Source organism: Lutra lutra, chromosome 14, assembly GCF_902655055.1.
Source record: "Lutra lutra chromosome 14, mLutLut1.2, whole genome shotgun sequence".
Lineage (NCBI taxonomy): Eukaryota > Metazoa > Chordata > Mammalia > Carnivora > Mustelidae > Lutra > Lutra lutra.
In genome coordinates, this window is record NC_062291.1 from 47,412,240 (window position 1) to 47,440,057 (window position 27,818).

At 39.5% G+C, this 27,818-nt stretch overlaps 1 protein-coding gene and 1 pseudogene across 4 annotated transcripts in view; one reads left to right on the forward strand and one right to left on the reverse strand.

Annotated features, from left to right (window-relative positions):
- LOC125085001 (glyceraldehyde-3-phosphate dehydrogenase-like) lies at positions 1-27,193 on the forward strand (annotated as a pseudogene).
- PTPN20 (protein tyrosine phosphatase non-receptor type 20) overlaps positions 1-27,818 on the reverse strand; it is a 130,274-nt gene that overhangs the window by 85,514 nt on the left and 16,942 nt on the right. For 2 of the 4 annotated variants that reach the window (XM_047703049.1, XM_047703052.1), the window contains exon 2: positions 10,432-10,585. In XM_047703049.1, coding sequence (XP_047559005.1) covers positions 10,432-10,585 — 154 coding nt within the window. Of the gene's footprint in view, positions 1-10,431; positions 10,586-13,567; positions 13,657-20,531; positions 20,728-27,818 lie in introns of those variants that run through there. The other 2 variants (XM_047703051.1, XM_047703050.1) reach the window with 2 other exon arrangements.

Below are 27,818 nucleotides of genomic sequence, written 5' to 3' on the forward strand. Positions count from 1 at the left end.
TGCAGTGCCAGCCACGTGCCCGAGACACGATGGTGAAGGTCGGAGTGAACGGATTTGGCTGTATTGGGCGCCTGGTCACCAGGGCTGCTTTTAACTCTGGTAAAGTGGAGAGTGTCGCCATCAATGACCCTTTCATTGATCTCAACTACATGGTCTATATGTTCCAGTATGATTCTACCCACGGTAAATTCCATGGCACAGTCAAGGCTGAGAACGGGAAGCTTGTCATCAATGGGAAGTCCATCTCCATCTTCCAGGAGCGAGATCCCGCCAACATCAAATGGGGCGATGCTGGTGCTGAGTATGTTGTGGAGTCCACTGGGGTCTTCACCACCATGGAGAAGGCTGGGGCTCACTTGAAGGGCAGGGCCAAGAGGGTCATCATCTCCACTCCTTCTGCTGATGCCCCCATGTTCGTGATGGGTGTGAACCATGAGAAGTATGACAACTCCCTCAAGATTGTCAGCAATGCCTCCTGTACCACCAACTGCTTGGCTCCTCTGGCCAAGGTCATCCATGACAACTTCAGCATTGTGGAGGGACTCATGACCACCATCCATGCCATCACTGCCACCCAGAAGACTGTGGACGGCCCCTCTGGGAAGCTGTGGCGTGACGGCTGAGAGGCTGCCCAGAACATCATCCCAGCTTCCACTGGTGCGGCCAAGGCTGTAGGCAAGGTCATCCCTGAGCTGAATGGGAAGCTCACTGGCATGGTCTTCCGTGTCCCCACCCCCAACATGTCTGTTGTGGATCCGACCTGCCACCTGGAGAAAGCTGCCAAATATGATGACATCAAGAAGGTGGTGAAGCAGGCATCAGAGGGCCCCCTTAAGGGCATCCTGGGGTACACTGAGGACCAGGTTGTCTCCTGCGACTTCAACAGTGACACCCACTCCTCTACCTTCGATGCTGGGGCTGGCATTGCTCTCAATGACCACTTTGTCAAGCTCATTTCCTGGTATGACAATGAATTTGGCTACAGCAACCGGGTGGTGGACCTTATGGTCCACATGCCTCCAAGGAGTAAGAGCCCCCTGAACCACCAGCCCCAGCCAGAGCAAGAGGAAGAGAGAGGCCCTCAGCTGCTGGGGAATCCCTGCCCTAACTTACCCCCCAAAACACTGAGAATCTCCCAACCTCCACTTTTTCCATCCCAGACCCCCTGAAGAAGGGGAGGAGCTTGGGGAGCCCTACCTTGTCATGTACCATCAATAAAGTATACTGTATCTAGCAAAAAAAAAAAATGTCAATAGAGATTACATTGAATCTGTGATGACTTTGGCTAGTAAACACATTTTTAACAATTTTAATTCTTTCCGTCCATGAACATGGGATAACTTTCCACTCATTTATGTCTTCTTTGATTTCTTTCATCAGTGTAAAGTCACAAATTTTAAACAGAGACACAATAAGAAATAGAAAATCCAAATAAAGAAGTTGAAAATTTGGGTCATAAAACCTTGCAAAAGACATCCAAATAACTTCTAAGGTTGTATGACTTCACTTACACCAAGTATTTCAGGAATAAATAATACCAATTCCACACAAAGTAGTCCAGAAAATAAAGTAACACAGAATACTTCTCAAAAACATTTGACAACATCAGAATTACCCTGCTATCAAAAACCCTACTACAAAAGTAGTAAAACACCAATATCCCTTGTGAACATAATTTAAAAAATATCTTTCACTACCTGGTACCAGTTCAATTAAATATCCATACTCAAAACTCATTCCAGAAGGATCATAGATCTAAATCTGAGAAGTTAAATAAGCTTTTAGAGGAAAATATCTTCATCACCTTGAGAAAGTAAATATTTCTTAAACAAACACTAGCCATAAAGGAAAACAATGAAAAACTGGACATCCTTAAAATTAAGAATTTCTCTTCATCAAAAGATACCATTTTTACCATGAAGTAAAAAGACAGTGGCACTTGGCACTTGACTAGCTCAGTTGGAAGAGCATAGGAGCATATGAGTTTTGATCTCTGAGTCATGAATTCAAGCCTCACATGGGGTGTAGAGATTACATACATAGATGTATATATACATAACTTTTAGGAAAATTTAAGTCAAAAAGTAAACCATAGAGTGGGAAAAGATACCTGCAATACATATATCCTATAGTAAACTCATTTTAAAAACAACAATAAAAAAAGACAAAAACAGAAAATTCAGATGAAATGGAAATAGCCTAATAAAAAAGATAACAACCTTGCTAGCATTCAGGAAGGCATACATTAAAAAAGTGTGATATCACTTTAACTCAACAGTTGGGAAAAATTATTAAAATGGATAAAATTCACTAATGATGAGGATTTAGGGAAATAGGCTAAAGGGAAATTAAATTGAAATAGTATCAATCCCCTTTAAATGTGCACAAAATTTAACCAGAAATTCCTCCTCTATATATCTCTCATACAGAAATACTCACACATACAAATATTGATCAAAGATCGGGATGTCATTGTAGTACTGTTTGGAACAATAAAAATTGGGGAAAAAAACAAAATGTCCTTCAGTTTGGGGATAATTAATAAATTCTGACATTCATAAAATAGAAATCTAAGAGACTATCCTGATTTGCCCTGATTTTTATCCTCTGCCCTTTCAAAGGCTTTCAAACTTGATAAAGCTCTGAGTCAAAACAGTTTGTGAGGTATAACACAATTAGTTATAAATAATAATCAAATAACCAAAACTGCAGGTCATATATTTATATCGGAAGTAAAGTTATTATTTTAATAATATCATTTTGTTAAGATGACTGTCTGACCGAAAAGGTTATGGTTTTGATGCCCTATAGAACATTAATCACTTTAACTTCTAATTCAGCAAACTTATTTCAAAATGCCTTCCCTAATAGACAGTACATACCTTGTTCCTCAAAATGTTCTTTCAACCAGCACTACTCCTTGATTGTTTAATGAGTTAAATAAATTATCTGAGACAGAGTTTTTCTCTATTTGTGTTTTCTGCTAATACAATGTAGCTAAATGAAGTGACACTTGAACGCAGAGTGATTTTTCAAGAATATATGATTTTGACCTTTAGAATAAAAAGGGATTGTGTCTATGGTCAATCAGGAGCTTTCAAAATTTGATTTGAATAAATGAAGAACCTTGAAGTTTACTAGACCGTACTTTTTAAATAACCTTTAAAAAAAATGCAGGGCTCTGTTAACTTTCTTTCTATTAACTAAAAAAAAACCTGCGAGATCTACTGACCCATTTTTTGTGCCTATACCAAGACGGCTTCCTCTCTACTAATCTGTTTATATAATGCATTTATCATCATAATCACATCCCATGGTCTTCCCATGGTCTAGTTAGATTTTATACTTCAAAGTCTAGCAATCTCTCAAAGATATTCACTTATATGATTCTACTCAAACGTGGATAGGCTTGTCTCAGACAATCACGATTTAATCATGGACTAGCACAAGCCATTAGCACATTGGGCCAGTCTCCCTGTGTAATCTCTGACTCCACCCCTGCACTATGGAGCACCACAGAATGCTCTTGGCACATTGGCTCACTGGTCTAACATCTACAGTTCAGTTCTTTCCCCCAGGGCTGACAACCCCAGTAACTTACTCCACTCCCTCCAATTCCTTTCTTGTTCCACATTGAAAATAAATGTGATGACACTTCATGTCTGAGAAACCCTTTCTTGCGGCTTCCACTGAGATAATTTGAGAAGCTAATAATAATTGAGAGTACATTTCTTTACCTGTGACTCTTTCATTCTCCCTCACTGGAAATGTTTAGGATTTTCTCCCTGTGTTTGGAACTTTCACAATAATGTTCCTTGATGTGGTGTCTCTTTTGCTTTTTGTTTTGCTGGTACTTGAGCTCACTCTCAAATCTAGAAACTCATGTCCTTCCATCTGGAAATTTTTCTTCAGTAAGTAACTTCTCAGTCACTGTATTTTTCCATAATTCCTATTATTAGTTACAGACAGGCTATCGTGGATTCATCTTCTAATCTAATCTTTTTTCTGTTTTGTCTCTTTATCCCATTTTCTGAAAAATAGATCTAACTTTATATTCAATTCTTTTTTATTTTATTATGTTAGTCACCATAGAGTACATCATTAGTTTTTGATGTAATGCTCCATGATTCATTGCTTGCATATAACACCCAGTGCTCCATGAAATCCACATCCTCCTTAATACCCGTCACCAGGCTCACCCATCGCCCCACCCCCTCCCTGCTAAAACTCTCCTGTTTGTTTCCCAGATCCACAGTCTCTCATGGTTCGTCTTCCCCTCTGATATCCCCCCCTTTATTTTTCCCTTCCTTCTCCTAATGTCCTCCATGCTATTCTTTATGTTCCACATATAAGTGAAATCATATGATAATTATCTTTCTCTGCTTGACTTATTTCACTTAGCATAATCCCCTCCAGTTCCATCCATGTCCATGAAAATGTTAGGTATTCGTCCTTTCTGAATGCTGAGTAATAGTCCATTATATATACGGACCACACCTTCCTTATGCATTCGTCTGTTGAAAGGCATCTTGGCTCTTTCCACAGTTTGGCTATTGTGGACATTGCTGCTATGAACACTGAGGTACATATGGCCCTTCTTTTCACTACATCTGTATCTTTGGGGTAAATACCCAGTAGTACAATTGCTGAGTCATAGGGTAGTTCTATTTTTAACTTTTTCAGGAACCTCCACACTGTTTTTCAAAGTGGCTGCACCAACTTGCATTCCCACCAACAGTGTAAGAGGGTTCCCCTTTCTCCACAACCTCTCCAACATTTGTTGTTTCCTGCCTTGCCAATTTTGTATTCAATTCTGATATTTATTTCTGCTAAGTGTTGCTAAATTTCTCAGAGCTCTTTCTGCTTATTATTTTGACCATCTTGTTCACATTTCTTGTGCAGTATTATTTCTTAGTTCTCTAAGTATATTAATTACAGTATTTACTATTTGCTTCCTACTTGTATTATCTCTGGATTCATTTTTCCCCCATTAGCTTATTTTACTCAACAGCTTTCTTTAGCTATCTGGTCACCTTTGGCTATTCATTCATGCATAACACTGAGATATTAAGAAGGCAATTAGGAGCTATGTATGTGGCTGTATGGCTTTTTGACTAGTAGTAAGTAATCCTTGTTGTATGAAAATTAAAAGAGACAGGGAGATACACACATTGTCCTTTGAGAATTCTCCAAAGTCTGTGGACCTTTTCTCCACCCACTCAATTTCCCCAGGGAAAAGTCCTTTGATTTCCTGCCTAGGGAGTATAAACCTAGTTGCAAGCCTTGTTGAGAGCTGAATGGAAGAAAAAAGGCCAGTTGAGGGGACGGAGGGAAGAAGACTCTTGACCTCATGTTAAGTGTAGACTTTTAACTACTTCCCCATTTTCAGCCTAGCAGCCCACTCCCATTCCAAACCAACTCCTCCACAATCGCCTATATAGAGTAAGCCTCCTATCGTCTGCCAACGTGGGAGAAGAACACTTATCTTGCAGCTCAGGCTAATAGAAGAAACCTAGGTGTCTAAAAAGTTCTAAGACAGACTCTACACAATTATACTGTTTCACTCAGCACCTTAAATCCCTAAACATTTCATAGTTCCAATGCAGAATTATGACAGTTCTACTTGGTGGCTCTCCTACCCCACCCCTTTCCAACAGGTGGGTTTCTTCTCTGCTCTGCTAAAGGCATTGCCCACCTCCTTTCCTTCCAAAATGGTTAACCTTTTTCATCTGCTAATGTCTCCTCTCCTGTCAAGATGTATTGGCACGTTTACATCTTTTTCTTCCTTCACTTCCTCTTCAGTAGGATTTCCAGAGGGGGCATACACTAAAGCCTGTACTGCATCTACCATGTTTCATTGCAAGGATCACTCAGGTTCTTGTCTCCTAAATATATTTTAAGCAGAGCTTGCCTTGGTCATATTCAAAGATGAACTTTTTAACATAATAAACAAAAAGCATCAATTTTAATTCTTACTATGTTTTACCTTTAGCCTCTTTTACAAATCTGAGATCACTAGCACCTTTCTGATATGACTATTATAGGATTACCATTTGTATTACAATTTACCTGCATACACATTTCCACAGTATATTGTAATCTCCTTGGAGAGACCATGCTTTCTCCACTTCCCTACTTCCAACCCAGAATACAGTGCCCAGGCCAGAACATGCACTAGATAAATGTCCACAGAACAATGAGTTTTGTTATCAACTGTCATTGTGTGGTCTATCTTATTAATCTTTTTACATGTTTCTCTAGCAATAAGAGTATTTTTCCCTAGGGATGCCTAGGTGGCTCAGTTGGTTAAGCATCTGCCTTCAGCTCAGGTCATGATCCCAGGGTCCTGGGATTGAGTCCCACATCAGGCTCCCTGCTCAGCAAGGAGCCTGCTTCTCTCTATGCCTCTGCCTGCCATTCTGCCTGCTTGTGCTCTCTCTCTCTCTCTCTCTCTCTCTGACAAATAAATAAAATCTTAAAAAAAAAAAAAGAACACTTTTCCCAGTTTTAGACAAATGCAAGGTGTTGGGCAACATGGAAAGCTTTTCTGTTAGGGTGGTGAGAAATTGCCCTTCCTTCATGGATTCTAGATTAGTTGATGCAAATGGTATTGTTTCAAAACCATGAAAATCCCTTGGTCAGAAGAAGAGCCCAAATGAGAATCAAAGAAGGAAAGTAAAAGGTTAAAACCAGAGAAGTAATACTAGGTATCAATTCAAGGACTGAAATATGAAGTAGACAGCTAGAAGGGCAGGAGTAAGTTATAGAAGAAGTTATAGAAGGCATATAAGACCATAAATTAATGAGGCCCATGAAAAATGAAGACATCAGAGACCCATTTTTATGTGTGCTCATATGGGGTTTAGGGGTAGACATGAATGTTTAAAAGTACCAGGATGGACAGAACACCTCCTTGTCTCACCCTTCTCCTTCCCAGATTCCCTAACCTTGGGATAAGGTAAGGTGTCCCTTTTTTCCTGTCTGAAATCCTGTCCCTAAGAAAATCTAAGCCTCAAGTTCCTACGAACTGCTTTGGTGTCTAGCTTTTCTCCTTGGCTTGGGCCCTGAAGATGCCTTGAAGGAGACTATTTGTAGAGCATGTTCTGAAAGTCCTGATACGTGACAATATCCATGGGCCCATGGGAATGGTCAGGAATAATAAAAGACAGGAAGAATGTGAACAAATGAAGGTATGATAGTAGAGAAGTAGTCACCAGTATTACTTAAGTGATTCAGGGAGAATCCAGAATATGGTTTCTTGAAAGTTTACGTAACAGAGATTTCATGGGATTGAGCAAGTCTAGGTTGCCTGTGGGATTTTCCCAATGGTAAGCAATGCCATATTAGCTGAGCCCTAGTAGCAGCCCCTGGTGTATTTATATCCCATAAAACCTTGTTGTGGATGGAGACTCCTCGACCAATGGCCAGAGTCAGGATGGTTCTCAATAGAGGAGAACCAGGAGGGAAGGACATAATTACTATAAAAGATACATGGACTGATTTCATAGCCTGTTGTACATTAATTCAGCATCTGGGAGCTATGCAGCCTGTCACTGTACCCACATGAGACACAGAATCAAAAGTATTTTCCAGTAACTCCTCTAAATACCCCAGCTGGCATCCTGATAGGTGGGCATGCACTGAGAGGCCTTAAAAACAAGATGCAAATGTCACCCTTTCTCAGATACATGGGTGGGAAGGTGAGAAAGAAATATCTCTTTCTCCAATAACTAAAGATGAACTAGCATAAAGAACCCAGCGGTGAGTTTTGGCAAGGACATTTACCATAATGAGAACTGTGTTCTCTTCCAGGATTCTCAGGAACTAACAGAGAGTAGCATAAACCCTGGACTAGCTAGCTCAGGTCCTACATGGTTTTGTTAATTCAAATTTTATTGGGCCTCAAGCAACAAGATGACCTAAAATTTCAGGTTACTGTGGCTAAGTTTTAAGGAGCCTAAAACATGAAGAAGGCTGAGGATCTTCACAAAGACTTTGCCAAGAGGACATCTAAGCGACTAGTTAACTAGTTGAACTAGTAACTGAATCTCCTGAGTATTCTACCACTTTCAGAATCAAAAAGGGATGACTTCTGACATCAGCAAGCACTGCTAAGTTCAAGCACCTATCTCATTTCGCAATGGGATTCCAGGGGAGGCTTTAGGGCCATCAAATGTTCCAAGCAAGAGATTTCCTGGTGTTTGGTGGTTTGGGTCATCCTAATCTTAGGGTGGCCAGGAAGAAGAACATTTACCCTATCAGGATGAGGAAAGCTTCTTCTTGATCCAGGGCTGCTCCAGACTACTCTAGTTAGAAGCTGGTTTAACCTGTCTTGTTCTTAGTGAAACTCAGTTCTTAAAAGATCATTTCATCCTCTCCTAGGGGCTCACAAATGATCTGTTTGGTAATAGAAATTTGCCATAAATCAAAACTGCTAATCTGTCATTTCTTGAAGGACAACGTATTGTAGAAACTACAGATTAGTAGTACCTCTTCTATTCTCTCTCTTCCATCATGAAAGGCAGCTCTGCAATAATGTTTAACTCAACAAACATTATTAAATACCTACAATATACAAAGCACCGAGTGTGCTTAAGCAAAGAGGAAGAAAGACTCAACCTTTACCCTCCAGAAGTCTGTCCTTCAATATGGAAGTATAAAAATAACTAGAATGTGAGACAATAAAACAAGCATTCTAATAAGGATATTTTAAAAAGCCTTAAGGAAGCCCAGAAAAGAAAATACAAATTCCAGCTGGAATTCTGCAAAAACTATAAATGTTTCTAATAAGTGATTTGGGGACTGGCTAAAGATTTTAATTCATTCAAAGTAACTTGGTTCTTGCTCTGTCTGTCTCTCTTATTGTGGACTTTAATTCCATCTATACAGTTTGCAAAGCAATTTTGCAAAGCACACTCTTTCCTTGAGAAAAGAGACCATTCACTAGGTGGCAATAAAAGAACAAAGCTATAAATGGCCATATGTATTTAGAATCTAAAACATTTTACCAATAAAATATGACAACTGCTACTTTCATAATAATTTATTTTAAGGAACCAGTTTGGTCACTTGCACAGTAATTGCAAAGGTCTTAAGTAAATGAGTGCCTCCACTATTTTTTGTGTGTGCTGTTTTTGTACTTTTCACGAAACCTAAAATAAAGGAATGATGTGTTTGGGACATAAAATAGGAAAGAAACTGATTCAAAATTATATCTAAAAAATCTCCAGTAAAAATCTATAATTTGATCAGATTCTTAAATAGAAGTTCAGAAAATAATTGATGAACTGTTAGTGCACTGTTATCTCAAAAAGGAAAAAGCAGTAAGCAGATTTTTTTAAAAAATCAAGTTACATAAAATGAAATAAATAGTCCTGAAAAGTAATCACAGAAATGGAAGGAAAAAGAAGGCTCAAAATATCATTTCATAAAAACTAAATTACCTTCTTGGTTGCAATAACACCAAAGGGAGGTTACAGTATAACTAACATACTGCTGGTAATAGGATTAACATTTTCTGGAAAATGATGATGGCAACAGAGAATAAAAGCAACACAAAATTCAGACCCATTAGCTCAAGGATCTCAATCCTGAGAATTTATCCTAAAGAAAGAATCTAACACAAGTATAAAATCCATAAATATTAACATGTTGTCAATAGTAATGTCTATAATGGAAGGAAAAAAAAAAACTGGAGACCACAAATGTGCTCGGGTAAGTAGTATCACAATGAAGAAGCAAGCTGCTTCTGGGTCTTTCAGATGTAGACAGGACCAGAAGGACTTTTGGAGTCAGAGCTGCGAGACCAGAGAAGCAGCCCAGCAAGGACGACTCTCTGCAGAGCTCTGGCTTAGCCCTCTGAGTGGGGAGCAACACTGAGAACAAGGAGGGCAGGAGAGAAGAGGGAGCAGCAGTTGAGCTGAACTTAAAAAGAGTGAGGAAAGGTATAAAAAAAAATGTTGAAAAATGACAGTAAGCTACCAGTGTTGGAGACAAGACAATGACAGTATGGGTCACCTGGAGACAGTGGCATCTCATTAGAACACTGTTAGTATTATACACCGAAAGCCACCTTCTCTGTGCTTTTGTGCTTGTTTGTATTTCCCAGATTCTCTGCAATAAATATATAATATTTATTACTATGTAAAAATTATTTACTATATGCTATATATGTAACATTATTATTTACATAACTGGAAAAAATGTTATTTGGAAAGAGTAAAATAAAACACAAGACTCTAGTCGCCGCTACTCTTAAGCGTGACAGCTTGTTAGACTGCACAATCTTGAGTTCGTGCACAGACCCAGTGAATCAAAACCTGCAGGTTAACAAATTAACAGGTGGTTCCCACATACATAGTCTGAGAACCACTGTTCTGTTCCTCCTGCTCCTCACACCCCCCCCAAAGTATGCGAGGCACGAGAATTTACCAGACTCTTTTGCGGCCTTCCTGTATGAAGACATGTTGTCCCCATGCCCGGATGAGGTGGGTAAAATGCTTCTGCAGGTACTGAGCCTTGTGCCCCGAGAGTCAGGCAGAAGGTCTGAATGGCATCCTGGGGCCAGCACACAATTGTTGATCACCTGGTCAAACACACAATGCAAAGGAATTTCTATTAGACAGCTGGAGTTTCCACAGGTTTCACAGATTACTACCGACATTTGGTCAGTCACTGTATCTCAGTGACCTAACTCTCTTAACACCACACTTCAGCTAAACTAGATGTTGGGGATTCAACACTGAATGGGTAAGAACTAACTACAGAGCCTGTGTTCAAGTAGTTCATGTTCAATCTATCAAAAATCCTCAGATAGAATAAGCATTTTTTTTCTTTTCTAACCTTTGCCATAATAGGCCTGTAAAATTATGTTATGTTGTTTCCACTGGTTAAACCTAGAATATTTTTTGTCTGGCAACCTCTCCATTAGCTACTTGCAAGTGATATTGGGTATCTAAATAATAATTGGAATAATAATAATTATTATTATTAGATAATTGGAATCTAAAAGTTAATGTTTTGAAACATACATATTTTAAAATTTCAAGATACAGGATGTTAAAGATTATTTAAAACATGGACGGAAGGCAAAAAGGTAGGGGTAAGTGACATGTCCTTTTAATGTTATATGAGGATGATATTTAACAGGCCCTCCCAAGGATATTCAGTTATGAATATTCAGTTATGAACTGTACCTTCAACTCATTGTTTAAATCCTAGACTTAGTAAAATTCCATATTAACCTACAGATCTTTAACCAGTAGGGATAGAAATAATTTCTGATAGGAAATATAACATTAAAGATTATCATGTATTGCTCTGTCAGACAATAAGCCAGACTTTCTAAATCTAAGCTAGTGCTGTTACTCTAACACTCATTCAAAATACCTATAAAAATCTGGATCCTCAAATGTTCTCTGAACCACCTTTGCCATCTTCCTTGTTCCTTTATTAATAATAAATTGAATAAAGTCTCTAACATGGTTTCATCTCAAATTTTAATGATCACACTTTCAATTTTTTTTAAATCCTACTTTGTTGAAGGGGAAAAAAGATCTTTTTTGAAAAGACAGCGGTGGCTTCACGACTGGTACTGTGGTCATGGACTTCAGTGGTGAGCTTTCTGGTAACTAAAAAACACTAAGAATAATGCCCAACTTTCTGCCTCCCATATACATGAACCAAAAAATATTTAAAATGATACAATCTTAATTAAAGACAAAGAAAATGAATTTTCTTTAAAACTTTTTTTAGATAATTTCAAGATATTCGGCGGGGGGTGGGAGGTTGGGGGAACCAGGTGGTGGGTATTAGAGAGGGCACGGATTGGATGGAGCACTGGGTGTGGTGCAAAAACAAGGAATATTGTTATGCTGAAAATAAAAAAAAAAATGCAAAATAATGAAAAATAAAAATAAAAACATAAAATAAAAAAAGGAAAAAAATAAAATAAATATGCTACATGCTGCATTCCACCAATAAGCATATGAATGGTCCTTTACTCCCACCTGTCCTCTTTACATAAATACACCCCCACACACAGGAAAGATCTCTCTAGCACACTGATGAGTAGACTGAAATTCATATTAACCCAAAACAACAGTCACCAGTTTCACGTCTTTCACAGAAGTCAGTAGTGCTCCCAGAGCAAACAAATTTGATCAGAAACACATGCCCATTTCTGGCATTTATTACGGCAGTGAGTTTGACATAGGCCTATAGAAACAGAACAATCAAACTGGATAAATTTATCTTATTCTACATTTTATCTAGTATATCTTAGGATAGATAGACAAAAGAATATCTTAATTAAGCTGATTAACACTTAATTCAGTTTTTGAGTTGTAGCCACTACAGTAAGTCAGCAATAGTTTAAGATTATACAATTAAAAAAAATTATACAATTCAACAAGTCTGTATTAAAACCTAGATGGTCTATGAAGTCTACAAAAGTAAATTATATAATAAAAACAGAATCTTCATTTATTAAAATGCAAAAGAAAATTTTAAGGAAATATAGTGAAAACTTTTACCATATTACCACTTCCTCCAATGCTTGCCTAAGTAAGCCCCCAGCAATTCTTCCCCTATAATTTCCTTTTTCACAATGATTTCTGGACTCATCTTCCCAAGTTGAACCATAAAATAAAATTAAATTAAATTTTTTTAAAAAGACCTTGAAGTCAGAACTTTCTCATTTTTGTATGTTCAGTGACTAGCACATTCTAGACACTCAAGAAATGTTTGATGGATTAACTGATTAGCTAATTCCATGAAAAATGTGTATGCATCACCAGGCAATCTCCATAACTACATCAAGAACTCTGGGAAGTTACAGAGGTCAGATCCCTAAATTAAAACTTTCCCTCCAATCTCTAAAGAAGGTTGCTATAGTGTAGAAAATCAAGGAATTAATTAATCCTGAGAAGGGGAAAATATTTTTTAAAAAATAGTACTTGTTTTGGGATACAGCACTGAGGATAGACAAAGTTCCAATATGGCACAAAGTGGCCCCACACAATCACAAGAGGAAGAAAACACAAGTGTTTGGTTTGCTCAAGAAACAACAGCAGGACATTTTTCTTCAGGAGTTAGAGTGCCAAAGAAGAGTCAATGAACACTGCACATATTCTCAAAGACCCAGTTAAGGTGCTATTTTCAGTCTGCCTCAAATGCTCTCAGAATTAAAGCAGATGCCAGCAAAGACCATTCCTGCATATTGGACTTTATGTTAGATGCAAGATGCCAAAATATAATCTGAAATGACATGGTTAGCACCTTGTCCTGGTAATTCCAACCTTTGGGGCTGAGCACTTCTAATTCTTTTGAAAGTTCTATCATGACCCATTCTCTCTGAGACCTGTGTTGGCCTAGGGAGAAGAGAGTGAAAGGAACCCAAATGCGCAGTACTGAGTATCCAACTGCCCTACCTAAAGTTACCTCAGGAATAAGAGTTCCTTTCTGTAGAATCTGTATTTCCTATGACCAAATTCTCACGGCATGCTTCTTTAGCATGTTTTACACCACTTATGAAGATAACCAATATTCACATAGAAAGTAAAGTTACCCTTAGGAAATGTCACTTTTGATCAGTGGCTTCTTGGTCAATCTCTGCAATATGTGTGTGTGAGGCTTGGTGGATATGGAGCAGGGAGGGATGACATGCTTAAGTGCTCCTCTAGGAGCCATGGGCAGTGCTGGCCAACACAGTCAGAAAAGAAAAAGAAAGTACTGAGACAGGGAAGGAAAAACTGAAAATGTCTTATTCACAAGATGAAGATTTTCAAACATGATATATCTTAATAAAGCAGATTTTTAAAAGGCCATAAAAGATAAGTAGTCTACGTCAACAAAAGTAAAATAAAACACATTGAGGTGATTATGTAAGAACAATTTAAAAAATCAAGTTACTAATGGAAGTTTAAACATTAAGAAAATAGTTGCTATCCACCAACGAGAATGAGAAAGAACTGTCACCCCTCATGGGTCCTTACCATCTGGTTTGTATTTTTTTTCCTTTTTTTTAAAGTTTTTTTTTAATTTTATTTTTTATAAACATATATTTTTATCCCCAGGGGTACAGGTCTGTGAATCGCCAGGTTTACACACTTCACAACACTCACCATAGCACATACCCTCCCCAATGTCCATAACCCCACCTCCTCTCCCAACCCCCCTCCCCCCATCAACCCTCAGTTTGTTTTGTGAGATTAAGAGTCACTTATGGTTTGTCTCCCTCCCAATCCCATCTTGTTTCATTTACTCTTCTCCTACCCCCTCAACCCCCCATGTTGCATCTCCTCTCCCTCATATCAGGGAGATCACGTGATAGTTGTCTTTCTCCGAGTGACTTATTTCGCTATGCATGATACCCTCTAGTTCCATCCACGTCGTCGCAAATGTCAAGATTTCATTTCTTTTGATGGCTGCATAGTATTCCATTGTGTATATATACCACATCTTCTTTATCCATTCGTCTGTTGATGGACATCTAAGTTCTTTCCATAGTTTGGCTATTGTAGACATTGCTGCTATAAACATTCGGGTGCACGTGCCCCTTCGGATCACTACGTTTGTATCTTTAGGGTAAATACCCAGCAGTGCAATTGCTGGGTCATAGGGTAGTTCTATTTTCAACATTTTGAGGAACCTCCATGCTGTTTTCCAGAGTGGTTGCACCAGCTTGCATTCCCACCAACAGTGTAGGAGGGTTCCCCTTTCTCCGCATCCTCGCCAGCATCTGTCATTTCCTGACTTGTTAATTTTAGCCATTCTGACTGGTGTGAGGTGATATCTCATGGTGGTTTTGATTTGTATTTCCCTGATGCCGAGTGATATGGAGCACTTTTTCATGTGTCTGTTGGCCATCTGGATGTCTTCTTTGCAGAAGTGTCTGTTCATGTCCTCTGCCCATTTGTTCTTTGGGTATTGAGTTTGCTAAGTTCTTTATAGATTTTGGACACTAGCCCTTTATCTGATATGTCATTTGCAAATATCTTCTCCATTCTGTCAGTTGTCTTTTGGTTTTGTTGACTGTTTCCTTTGCTGTGCAAAAGCTTTTGATCTTGATAAAATCCCAATAGTTCATTTTTGCCCGTGCTTCCCTTGCCTATGGCGATGCTCCCAGGAAGATGTTGCTGCGGCTGAAGTCGAAGAGGTTGCTGCCTGTGTTCTCCTCAAGGATTTGGATGGATTCCTTTCTCACATTGAGGTCCTTCATCCATTTTGAGTCTATTTTCGTGTGTGGTGTAAGGAAATGATCCAATTTCATTTTTCTGCATGTGGCTGTCCAATTTTCCCAACACCATTTATTGAAGAGGCTGTCTTTGTTCCATTGGACATTCTTTCCTGCTTTGTCAAAGATTACTTGACCATAGAGTTGAGGGTCTATTTCTGGGCTCTCTATTCTGTTCCATTGATCTATGTGTCTGTTTTTGTGCCAATACCATGCTGTCTTGATGATGACAGCTTTGTAATAGAGCTTGAAGTCTGGAATTGTGATGCCACCAACTTTGGCTTTCTTTTTCAATATTCCTTTGGCTATTCGAGGTCTTTTCTGGTTTCATATAAATTTTAGGATTATTTGTTCCATTTCTTTGAAAAAAATGGATGGCACTTTGATAGGAATTGCATTAAATGTGTAGATTGCTTTAGGTATCATAGATATTTTCACAATATTTATTCTTCCAATCCAGGAGCATGGAACATTTTTCCATTTCTTTGTGTCTTCCTCAATTTCTTTCATGAGTACTTTATAGTTTTCTGTGTATAGAATCTTAGTCTCTTTGGTTAGGTTTATTCCTAGGTATCTTATAGTTTTGGGTGCAATTGTAAATGGGATGGACTCCTTAATTTCTCTTTCTTCTGTCTTGTTGTTGGTGTAGAGAAATGCAACTGATTTCTGTGCATTGATTTTATATCCTGACACTTTACTGAATTCCTGTACAAGTTCTAGCAGTTTTGGAGTGGAGTCTTTTGGGTTTTCCACGTATAGTATCATATCATCTGCAAAGAGTGATAGTTTGACTTCTTCTTTGCCAATTTGGATGCCTTTAATTTCCTTTTGTTGTCTGATTGCTGAGGCTAGGACTTCTAGTACTATGTTGAATAGCAGTGGTGATAACGGACATCCCTGCCATGTTCCTGACCTTAGCGGAAAAGCTTTCAGTTTTTCTCCATTGAGAATGATATTTGCGGTGGGTTTGTCATAGATGGCTTTAATAATATTGAGGTATGTGCCGTCTATCCCTACACTTTGAAGAGTTTTGATCAGGAAGAGATGCTGTACTTTGTCAAATGCTTTTTCAGCATCTATGCAGAGTATCATATGGTTCTTGTTCTTTCTTTTATTAATGTGTTGTATCACATTGATTGATTTGCAGATGTTGAACCAACCTTGCAGCCCTGGAATAAATCCCACTTGGTCGTGGTGAATAATCCTTTTAATGTACTGTTGAATCCTATTGGCTAGTATTTTGGCGAGAATTTTTGCATCTGTGTTCATCAAGGATATTGGTCTGTAGTTCTCTTTTTTGATGGGATCCTTGTCTGGTTTTGGGATCAAGGTGATGCTGGCCTCATAAAATTAGTTTGGAAGTTTTCCTTCCATTTCTATTTTTTGGAACAGTTTCAGGATAATAGGAATTAGCTCTTCTTTAAATGTTTGGTAGAATTCCCCCGGGAAGCCGTCTGGCCCTGGGCTTTTGTTTGTTTGGAGATTTTTGATGACTGTTTTAATCTCCTTACTGGTTATGGGTCTGTTGAGGCTTTCTATTTCTTCCTGGTTCAGTTGTGGTAGTTTATATGTCTCTAGGAATGCATCCATTTCTTCCAGATTGTCAAATTTATTGGCGTAGAGTTGCTCATAGTATGTTCTTATAATTGTCTGTATTTCTTTGGTGTTCGTTGTGATCTCTCCTCTTTCATTCATGATTTTATTCATTTGGGTCCTTTCTCTTTTTTTTTTTTATAAGTCTGGCCAGGGGTTTATCAATCTTATTAATTCTTTCAAAGAACCAGCTCCTAGTTTCGTTGATTTGTTCTATTGTTTTTTTGGTTTCTATTTCATTGATTTCTGCTCTGATCTTTATGATTTCTCTTCTCCTGCTGGGTTTAGGGTTTCTTTCTTGTTCTTTCTCCAGCTCCTTTAGGTGTAGGGTTAGGTTGTGTACCTGAGACCTTTCTTGTTTCTTGAGAAAGGCTTGTACCGCTATATAGTTTCCTCTCAGGACTGCCTTTGTTGTGTCCCACAGATTCGGAACCGTTGTGTTTTCATTATCATTTGTTTCCATGAATTTTTTTCAATTCTTCTTTAATTTCCTGGTTGACCCATTCATTCTTTAGAAGGATGCTGTTTAGTCTCCATGTATTTGGGTTCTTTCCAAATTTCCTCTTGTGATTGAGTTCTAGCTTCAGAGCATTGTGGTCTGAAAATATGCAGGGAATGATCCCAATCTTTTGATACCAGTTGAGACTTGATTTAGGACCAAGAATGTGATCTATTCTGGAGAATGTTCCATGTGCACTAGAGAAGAATGTGTATTCTGTTGCTTTGGGATGAAATGGTCTGAATATATCTGTGATGTCCATCTGGTCCAGTGTGTCATTTAAGGCCTTGATATCCTTGTTGATCTTTTGCTTGGATGATCTGTCCATTTCAGTGAGGGGAGTGTTAAAATCCCCTACTATTATTGTATTCTTGTCGATGTGTTTCTTTGATTTTGTTATTAATTGGTTTATATAGTTGGCTGCTCCCACGTTAGGGGCATAGATATTTAAAATTGTTAGATCTTCTTGTTGGACAGATCCTTTGAGTATGATAGTGTCCTTCCTCATCTCTTATTATAGTCTTTGGCTTAAAATCTAATTGATCTGATATAAGGATTGCCACTCCTGCTTTCTTCTGATGTCCATTAGCATGGTAAATTCTTTTCCACCCCCTCACTTTAAATCTGGAGGTGTCTTCGGGTTTAAAATGAGTTTCTTGTAGGCAACATATAGATGGGTTTTGTTTTTTTATCCATTCTGATACCCTATGTCTTTTGATTGGGGCATTTAGCCCATTAACATTCAGGGTAAGTATTGAGAGATATGAATTTAGTGCCATTGTATTGCCTGTAAGGTGACTGTTATTGTATATTGTCTCTGTTCCTTTCTGATCTACTACTTTGAGGGTCTCTCTTTGCTTAGAGGACCCCTTTCAATATATCCTGTAGCGCTGGTTTGGTATTTGCAAATTCTTTCAGTTTTTGTTTGTCCTGGAAGCTTTTAATCTCTCCTTCTATTTTCAATGATAGCCTAGCTGGATATAGTATTCTTGGCTGCATGTTTTTCTCATTTAGTACTCTGAATATATCATGCCAGCTCTTTCTGGCCTGCCAGGTCTCTGTGGATAAGTCTGCTGCCAATCTAATATTTTTACCATTGTACATTACAGACTTCTTTTCCCGGGCTGCTTTCAGGATCTTTTGTCACTAAGACTTGTAAATTTTACTATTAGGTGACGGGGTGTGGACCTATTCTTATTGATTTTGAGGGGGGTTCTCTGAACCTCTTGAATTTTGATGCTTGTTCCCTTTGCCATATTGGGGAAATTCTCTCCAATAATTCTCTCCAACATACCTTCTACTCCCCTCTGTGTTTCCTCTTCTTCTGGAATCCCAATTATTCTAATGTTGTTTTGTCTTATGGTGTCACTTATCTCTCGAATTCTCCCCTCATGGTCCAGTAGCTGTTTGTCCCTCTTTTGCTCAGCTTATTTATTCTCTGTCATTTGGTCTTCTATATCGCTAATTCTTTCTTCTGCCTCATTTATCCTAGCAGTGAGAGCCTCCATTTTTGATTGCACCTCATTAATAGCTTTTTTGATTTCAACTTGGTTAGATTTTAGTTCTTTTATTTCTCCAGAAAGGGCTTTTATATCTCCCGAGAGGGTTGCTTTAATATCTTCCATGCCTTTTTCAAGCCCGGCTAGAACCTTGAGAATCGTCATTCTGAACTCTAGATCTGACATATTACCAATGTCTGTATTGATTAGGTCCCTAGCCTTTGGTACTGCCTCTTGTTCTTTTTTTTTTGTTGTGAATTTTTCCGCCTTGTCATTTTGTCCAGATAAGAGTATATGAAGGAGCAAGTAAAATACTAAAAGGGTGGCAACAACCCCAGGAAAATATGCTTTAGCCAAATCAGAAGAGGTCCCAAATCGTGAGGAGGGAGAAAGGGGATAAAAAGGGGTTCAGAAAAAAAAAAAGAAAAAAAAAAGAAACTATTAAAAAAAGAAAGCCGATAAAGAAAAAATATAAAAAGAGGAAAAAATATATATATATTAGATAAACTATTTAAAAAACGTTTAAAAAGAAAAGGGTAAAAGTTAAAAAATTTAGCACAAGAGGAGAAAAAAAATTGAAAAAGAAAAAAAATTAAATTAACTGCAAGGCTAAAGAATCATGGGGAGAAAGCCATGAGTTCCGTGCTTTGCTTTCTCCTCCTCTGGAATTCCACTGCTCTCCTTGGTATTGAAACTGCACTCCTTGGTAGGTGAACTTGGTCCTGGCTGGGTTTATTGTTGCTCTTCTGGGGGAGGGGCCTGTTGTAGTGATTCTCAAGTGTCTTTGCCCCAGGCGGAGTTGCATCGCCCTTACCCGGGGCCGGGCTGAGTAATCCGCTCGGGTTTGCTTTCGGGAGCTTTTGTTCCCTGAGCGCTTTCCGTAGAGTTCCGGAGGATGTGAATTAAGATGGCGGCCTCCCAGTCTCCGGTCTGCAGGAGCCGAGAGCCGGGGGCCCCCCTCCTCAGTGCACCCTCAGAGAACAGCGCCCAATTACTCCCGTCACCCTGGCCTCCGGCCGCGCTCCGAGCTGACCGAGCCTGCGACCAGTTCAAGGTAACCCCGAGCTTAGAGCTTACGCCTCGGCTCTGTCTGTAGCTGGCTTCCCCGTTCTAATACCTGCAAGCTCTGCAAAACTCAGACACCCCCGACCCTTCTGTGACCCTGCAGGACCTGAGGCCACGCTGACCCCGCATGGGCTTCACCCCAGTTAAGCCTCTGGAGCGATGTCCCTCAGCGGAACAGACTTTTAAAAGTTCTGATTTTGTGCTCCGTTGCTCCGCCCCTTGCCGGGAGCTGGCCCCTCCCTCAATGGTCTATCTTCCCGTCGCTTTGGATTCACTTCTCCACCAGTCCTACCTTTCAGAAAGTGGTTGATTTTCTGTTTCTAGAATTTCTGTTCTTCTTCTCTTCAATCTCCCATTGGATTTGTAGGTGTTTGCAATCTTTAAATAAGCTATCTAGCTGATCTCCCGCTACCTGAAGTAGTCTCAGCCTGCTACTTCTCCACCATCTTGACTCCTCCCCTTGTTTGTATTTTTAAAAGCACTAGAATTCTGTGTCAACAGTGCTCAGAGCCACTTGCAACCCAGGAACTGACATACTTACCATGAGCCACACTCTGAGCAAATACTTTTTCAATTATTAGAATGGCATTAGTAAAAATAACTGCTAACTAAAAACACCATTTTAAAATGATTTCATTACCTAGATGGTTCTGCTATTTAGGTGTCAAGATAAACAATCTTCTACTGTTGGTTTCATTCATGACATAAATTGCTTTGGCAAATTCCCTGAAACCTCCTCAACATCAGGTCCATCGGTCTCTTCTTCCCTTTTATCTTCCCTCTTGCCTGCCTCTCTCTTTGAGACATATGCCCGTAATTACAGGAGAGTGTCCCTTCTGAAATATATAGTTCCTGTACCTTTAATCAATAGACCTTGGCTCATATAACCCAAGAAACTATTTACTTATAGGGTACGGTCACAAACCATAAACATTTTATGCATGTGTAGATAAAAGTTGACATAGCAGGCCCGAGGCTGCTACACTTAGAAAAACCTACTTGCAAGGGGGGCCCCTGGCTGTCATCTGGGAACTTGCCAGGCAAAACTTTCCCTTAATGAGAAAAGAGGCTCACTGTGCCTACACTGTATAAATGATGTGCTGCATGTTGAACACCTGATTTCTTTATGGACATCAGGAATTTTAGTGACCACCATCAGTCACACAAGTACTATGTGCCTCCATGACTGACCCCTAAGAAAGGCCCTCAATTCCTAGCCTCAGGTGAGCTTCCTTGGTATAAAACATTTCATACAAGTTGTCACAACTTGTTGCTGGGGGAATTAAGTACATTCTGTGTGACCTCACTAAGAGAGGACTCTGAAAAGCTTGCACCTGGTTTCTACCTATAAAGGACTGAATGTCTGTGTCCCTCCAAAATTCTTATATTGAAACCCTAACCACAATGTGATGGTATTTGGAGGTGGGGCCTTTGGGAGGTAATTAGATCATGAGAGTGGAGTCCTCATGAATGGGATCAGTGCCCTCATACAAAGACCAGAGAGCCAGACAGCTCTTTTTCCACATGTGAAAATACAAGAAGATGGCAATCTGCAATCTGGAAAAAAGTCCTCACCAAAACATGACCAGGCTGGCACCCCAATCTTGGACTTTAAGCATCTAAAACTGTGAGAAGTAAATGTCTGCTGTTTAAGCATTTTATGGTATTTTGTTATAGCAGCTTGAAGTGACTAGGAGGAAAACTGGTACTGAGAATTGGTGGTGCTGCTGTAACAATACTTACTGCAGAAGTAGCTTTATAACTGGGTAATGCATAGGGGCTGAAAGAGTTTGAGGTTCATGCTAGAAAAAGCCTAGACTGTCATGAAAGGACACTTAAAGGCAATTCAGTTAAGAGCTCTGGAAGAAAAGAAGACAGCTCCAAAGTTCCCATTTTCTTAGAGAACACCTAAGTCACCATGAACAGAATTTTGGTAGAAATACAGATGGCAACACTGATTTTAATAAAGTCTCCGACTAAAATGAGCAATAGGTTACTGCACAACATTAAAGGATCAAGTGGAAAAGGAAGATAACATATATGAGCAAGTGGAAAATTTCAGTAGAGTGACAAGAAACTACCTTAAAAAAATCAAATGGGGGAGGAGTCAAGATGGCGGAGAAGTAGCAGCTGAGACTACTTCGGGTAGCGGGAGATCAGCTAAATAGCTTATCTAAAGATTGCAAACACCTACAAATCCAACGGGAGATTGAAGAGAAGAAGAACAGCAATTCCAGAAACAGAAAATCAACCACTTTCTGAAAGGTAGGACTGGCAGAGAAGTGAATCCAAAGCGACGGGAAGATAGACCGCGGGGGGAGGGGCCGGCTCCCGGAGAGCGGCGGAGCAACGGAGCAAAATCAGGACTTTTAAAAGTCTGTTCCGCTGAGGGACATCGCTCCAGAGGCTTAACCGGGGTGAAGCCCAGGCGGGGTCAGCGTGGCCTCAGGTCCCGCAGGGTCGCAGAAGGATCGGGGGTGTCTGAGTGTCGCAGAGCTTACCGGTATTAGAACGGGGAAGCCGGCTGCAGAGACAGAGCCGAGGAGTGACTCTCAGCTCGGGGTTGCCTTGAACCGGTCGCAGGCTCGGTCAGCTCAGAGCGCGGCCGGAGGCCAGGGTGACGGGAGTAATTGGGCACTGTTCTCTGAGGGCGCACTGAGGAGTGGGGCCCCGGGCCCTCAGCTCCTCCGGGCCGGAGACCGGGAGGCCGCCATCTTTATTCCCGTCCTCCGGACTCTACGGAAAGCGCTCAGGGAACAAAAGCTCCCGAAAGCAAACCCGAGCGGATGACTCAGCGTGGCCCCAGGTAAGGGCGGTGCAACTCCGCCTGGGGCAAAGACGCTTGAGAATCACTACAACAGGCCCCTCCCCCAGAAGATCAACGGGAAACCCAGCCAGGACCAAGTTCACCTACCAAGGAGAGCGGCGGAATTCCAGAGGAGAAGAAAGCAAAGCACGGAACTCATGGCTTTCTCCCCATGATTTTTTAGCCTTACAGTTAATTTAATTTTTTTTTCTTTTTCAATTTTTTTTCTCTTCTTCTGCTAAATTTTTTTTAACTTTTACCGTTTTCTTTTTTTAACGTTTTTTAAATAGTTTATCTAATATATATTTTTTTTCCTCTTTTTATATTTTTTCTTTATCAGCTTTCTTTTTTTTAATACTTTTTTTTTCTTTCTTTCTGAACCCCTTTTTATCCCCTTTCTCCCCCCTCACAATTCGGGATCTCTTCTGATTTGGCTAAAGCATATTTTCCTGGGGTTGTTGCCACCCTTTTAGTATTTTACTTGCTCCTACATAAACTCTTATCTGGACAAAATGACAAGGCGGAAAAATTCACAACAAAAAAAAAGAACAAGAGGCAGTACCAAAGGCTAGGGACCTAATCAATACAGACATTGGTGGGGCGCCTGGGTGGCTCAGTGGGTTAAGCCACTGCCTTCGGCTCAGGTCATGATCTCAGAGTCCTGGGATCGAGCCCCGCATCGGGCTCTCTGCTCAGCAGGGAGCCTGCTTCCTCCTCTCTCTCTGCCTGCCTCTCTGCCTGCTTGTGATCTGTCAAATTAAAAAAAAAAAAAAAATCTTTAAAAAAAATAATAAAAAAAAAAATACAGACATTGGTAATATGTCAGATATAGAGTTCAGAATGATGATTCTCAAGGTTCTAGCCGGGCTTGAAAAAGGCATGGAAGATATTAAAGCAACCCTCTCGGGAGATATAAAAGCCCTTTCTGGAGAAATAAAAGAACTAAAATCTAACCAAGTGGAAATCAAAAAAGTTATTAATGAGGTGCAATCAAAAAAAGGAGGCTCTCACTGCTAGGATAAATGAGGCAGAAGAAAGAATTAGCGATATAGAAGACCAAATGACCGAGAATAAAGAAGCTGAGCAGGAGAGGGACAAACAGCTACTGGACCACGAGGGGAGAATTCGAGAGATAAGTGACACCATAAGACGAAACAACATTAGAATAATTGGGATTCCAGAAGAAGAGGAAACAGAGAGGGGAGCAGAAGGTATATTGGAGAGAATTATTGGAGAGAATTTCCCCAATATGGCAAAGGGAACAAGCATCAAAATCCAGGAGGTTCAGAGAACCCCCCTCAAAATCAATAAGAATAGGTCCACACCCCGTCACCTAATAGTAAAATTGACAAGTCTTAGTGACAAAAAAAGATCCTGAAAGCAGCCCGGGAAAAGAAGTCTGTAACGTACAATGGTAAAAATATTAGATTGGCAGCAGACTTATCCACAGAGACCTGGCAGGCCAGAAAGAGCTGGCATGATATATTCAGAGTACTAAATGAGAAAAACATGCAGCCAAGAATACTATATCCAGCTAGGCTATCATTGAAAATAGAAGGAGAGATTAAAAGCTTCCAGGACAAACAAAAACTGAAAGAATTTGCAAATACCAAACCAGCGCTACAGGATATATTGAAAGGGGTCCTCTAAGCAAAGAGAGACCCTCAAAGTAGTAGATCAGAAAGGAACAGAGACAATATACAATAACAGTCACCTTACAGGCAATACAATGGCACTAAATTCATATCTCTCAATACTTACCCTGAATGTTAATGGGCTAAATGCCCCAATCAAAAGACATAGGGTATCAGAATGGATAAAAAAACAAAACCCATCTATATGTTGCCTACAAGAAACTCATCTTAAACCCAAAGACACCTCCAGGTTTAAAGTGAGGTGGTGGAAAAGAATTTACCATGCTAATGGACATCAGAAGAAAGCAGGAGTGGCAATCCTTATATCAGATCAATTAGATTTTAAGCCAAAGATTATAATAAGAGATGAGGAAGGACACTCTATCATACTCAAAGGAACTGTCCAACAAGAAGATCTAACAATTTTAAATATCTATGCCCCTAACGTGGGAGCAGCCAACTATATAAACCAATTAATAACAAAATCAAAGAAACACATCGACAAGAATACAATAATAGTAGGGGATTTTAACACTCCCCTCACTGAAATGGACAGATCATCCAAGCAAAAGATCAACAAGGATATCAAGGCCTTAAGACACACTGGACCAGATGGACATCACAGATATATTCAGACCATTTCATCCCAAAGCAACAGAATACACATTCTTCTCTAGTGCACATGGAACATTCTTCAGAATAGATCACATTCTTGGTCCTAAATCAAGTCTCAACCGGTATCAAAAGATTGGGATCATTCCCTGCATATTTTCAGACCACAATGCTCTGAAACTAGAACTCAATCACAAGAGGAAATTTGGAAAGAACCCAAATACATGGAGACTAAACAGCATCCTTCTAAAGAATGAATGGGTCAACCAGGAAATTAAAGAAGAATTGAAAAAATTTATGGAAACAAATGATAATGAAAACACAACAGTTCAGAATCTGTGGGACACAACAAAGGCAGTCCTGAGAGGAAAATATATAGCGGTACAAGCCTTTCTCAAGAAACAAGAAAGGTCTCAGGTACACAACCTAACCCTACACCTAAAGGAGCTGGAGAAAGAACAAGAAAGAAACCCTAAACCCAGCAGGAGAAGAGAAATCATAAAGATCAGAGCAGAAATCAATGAAATAGAAACCAAAAAACAATAGAACAAATCAACGAAACTAGGAGCTGGTTCTTTGAAAGAATTAATAAGATTGATAAACCCCTGGCCAGACTTATCAAAAAGAAAAGAGAAAGGACCCAAATAAATAAAATCATGAATGAAAGAGGAGAGATCACAACGAACACCAAAGAAATACAGACAATTATAAGAACATACTATGAGCAACTCTATGCCAACAAATTTGACAATCTGGAAGAAATGGATGCATTCCTAGAGACATATAAACTACCACAACTGAACCAGGAAGAAATAGAAAGCCTCTACAGACCCATAACCAGTAAGGAGATTGAAACAGTCATCAAAAATCTCCAAATAAACAAAAGCCCAGGGCCAGACGGCTTCCCGGGGGAATTCTACCAAACATTTAAAGAAGAACTAATTCCTATTCTCCTGAAACTGTTCCAAAAAATAGCAATAGAAGGAAAACTTCCAAACTCATTTTATGAGGCCAGCATCACCTTGATCCCAAAACCAGACAAGGATCCCAACAAAAAAGAGAACTACAGACCAATATCCTTGATGAACACAGATGCAAAAATTCTCGCCAAAATACTAGCCAATAGGATTCAACAGTACATTAAAAGGATTATTCACCACGACCAAGTGGGATTTATTCCAGGGCTGCAAGGCTGGTTCAACATCCGCAAATCAATCAATGTGATACAACACATTAATAAAAGAAAGAACAAGAACCATATGATACTCTCCATAGATGCTGAAAAAGCATTTGACAAAGTACAGCATCCCTTCCTGATCAAAACTCTTCAAAGTGTAGGGATAGACGGCACATACCTCAATATTATTAAAGCCATCTATGACAAACCCACCGCAAATATCATTCTCAATGGAGAAAAACTGAAAGCTTTTCCGCTAAGGTCAGGAACACGGCAGGGATGTCCGTTATCACCACTGCTATTCAACATAGTACTAGAAGTCCTAGCCTCAGCAATCAGACAACAAAGGAAATTAAAGGCATCCAAATCGGCAAAGAAGAAGTCAAACTATCACTCTTCGCAGATGATATGATACTGTATGTGGAAAACCCAAAAGACTCCACTCCAAAACTGCTAGAACTTGTACAGGAATTCAGTAAAGTGTCAGGATATAAAATCAATGCACAGAAATCAGTTGCACTTCTCTACACCAACAACAAGACAGAAGAAAGAGAAATTAAGGAGTCCATCCCATTTACAATTGCACCCAAAACTATAAGATACCTAGGAATAAACCTAACCAAAGAGACTAAGAATCTATACTCAGAAAAGTATAAAGTACTCATGAAAGAAATTGAGGAAGACACAAAGAAATGGAAAAAATGTTCCATGCTCCTGGATTGGAAGAATAAATATTGTGAAAATGTCTATGCTACCTAAAGCAATCTACACATTTAATGCAATTCCTATCAAAGTACCATCCATTTTTTTCAAAGAGATGGAACAAATAATCCTAAAATTTAAATGGAACCAGAAAAGACCTCGAATAGCCAAAGGAATATTGAAAAAGAAAGCCAAAGTTGGTGGCATCACAATTCCGGACTTCAAGCTCTATTACAAAGCTGTCATCATCAAGACAGCATGGTACTGGCACAAAAACAGACACATAGATCAATGGAACAGAATAGAGAGCCCAGAAATGGACCCTCAACTCTATGGTCAACTCATCTTCGACAAAGCAGGAAAGAATGTCCAATGGAACAAAGACAGCCTCTTCAATAAATGGTGTTGGGAAAATTGGACAGCCACATGCAGAAAAATGAAATTGGATCATTTCCTTACACCACACACGAAAATAGACTCAAAATGGATGAAGGATCTCAATGTGAGAAAGGAATCCATCAAAATCCTCGAGGAGAACACAGGCAGCAACCTCTTCGACGTCAGCCGCAGCAACATCTTCCTGGGAACATCCCCAAAGGCAAGGGAAGCAAGGGCAAAAATGAACTTTTGGGATTTTATCAAGATCAAAAGCTTCTGCACAGCAAAGGAAACAGTTAACAAAACCAAAAGACAACTGACAGAATGGGAGAAGATATTTGCAAATGACATATCAGATAAAGGGCTAGTGTCCAAAATCTATAAAGAACTTAGCAAACTCAACACCCAAAGAACAAATAATCCAATCAAGAAATGGGTAGAGGACATGAACAGACATTTCTGCAAAGAAGACATCCAGATGGCCGACAGACACATGAAAAAGTGCTCCATATCACTCGGCATCAGGGAAATACAAATCAAAACCACCATGAGATATCACCTCACACCAGTCAGAATGGCTAAAATTAACAAGTCAGGAAATGACAGTTGCTAGCGAGG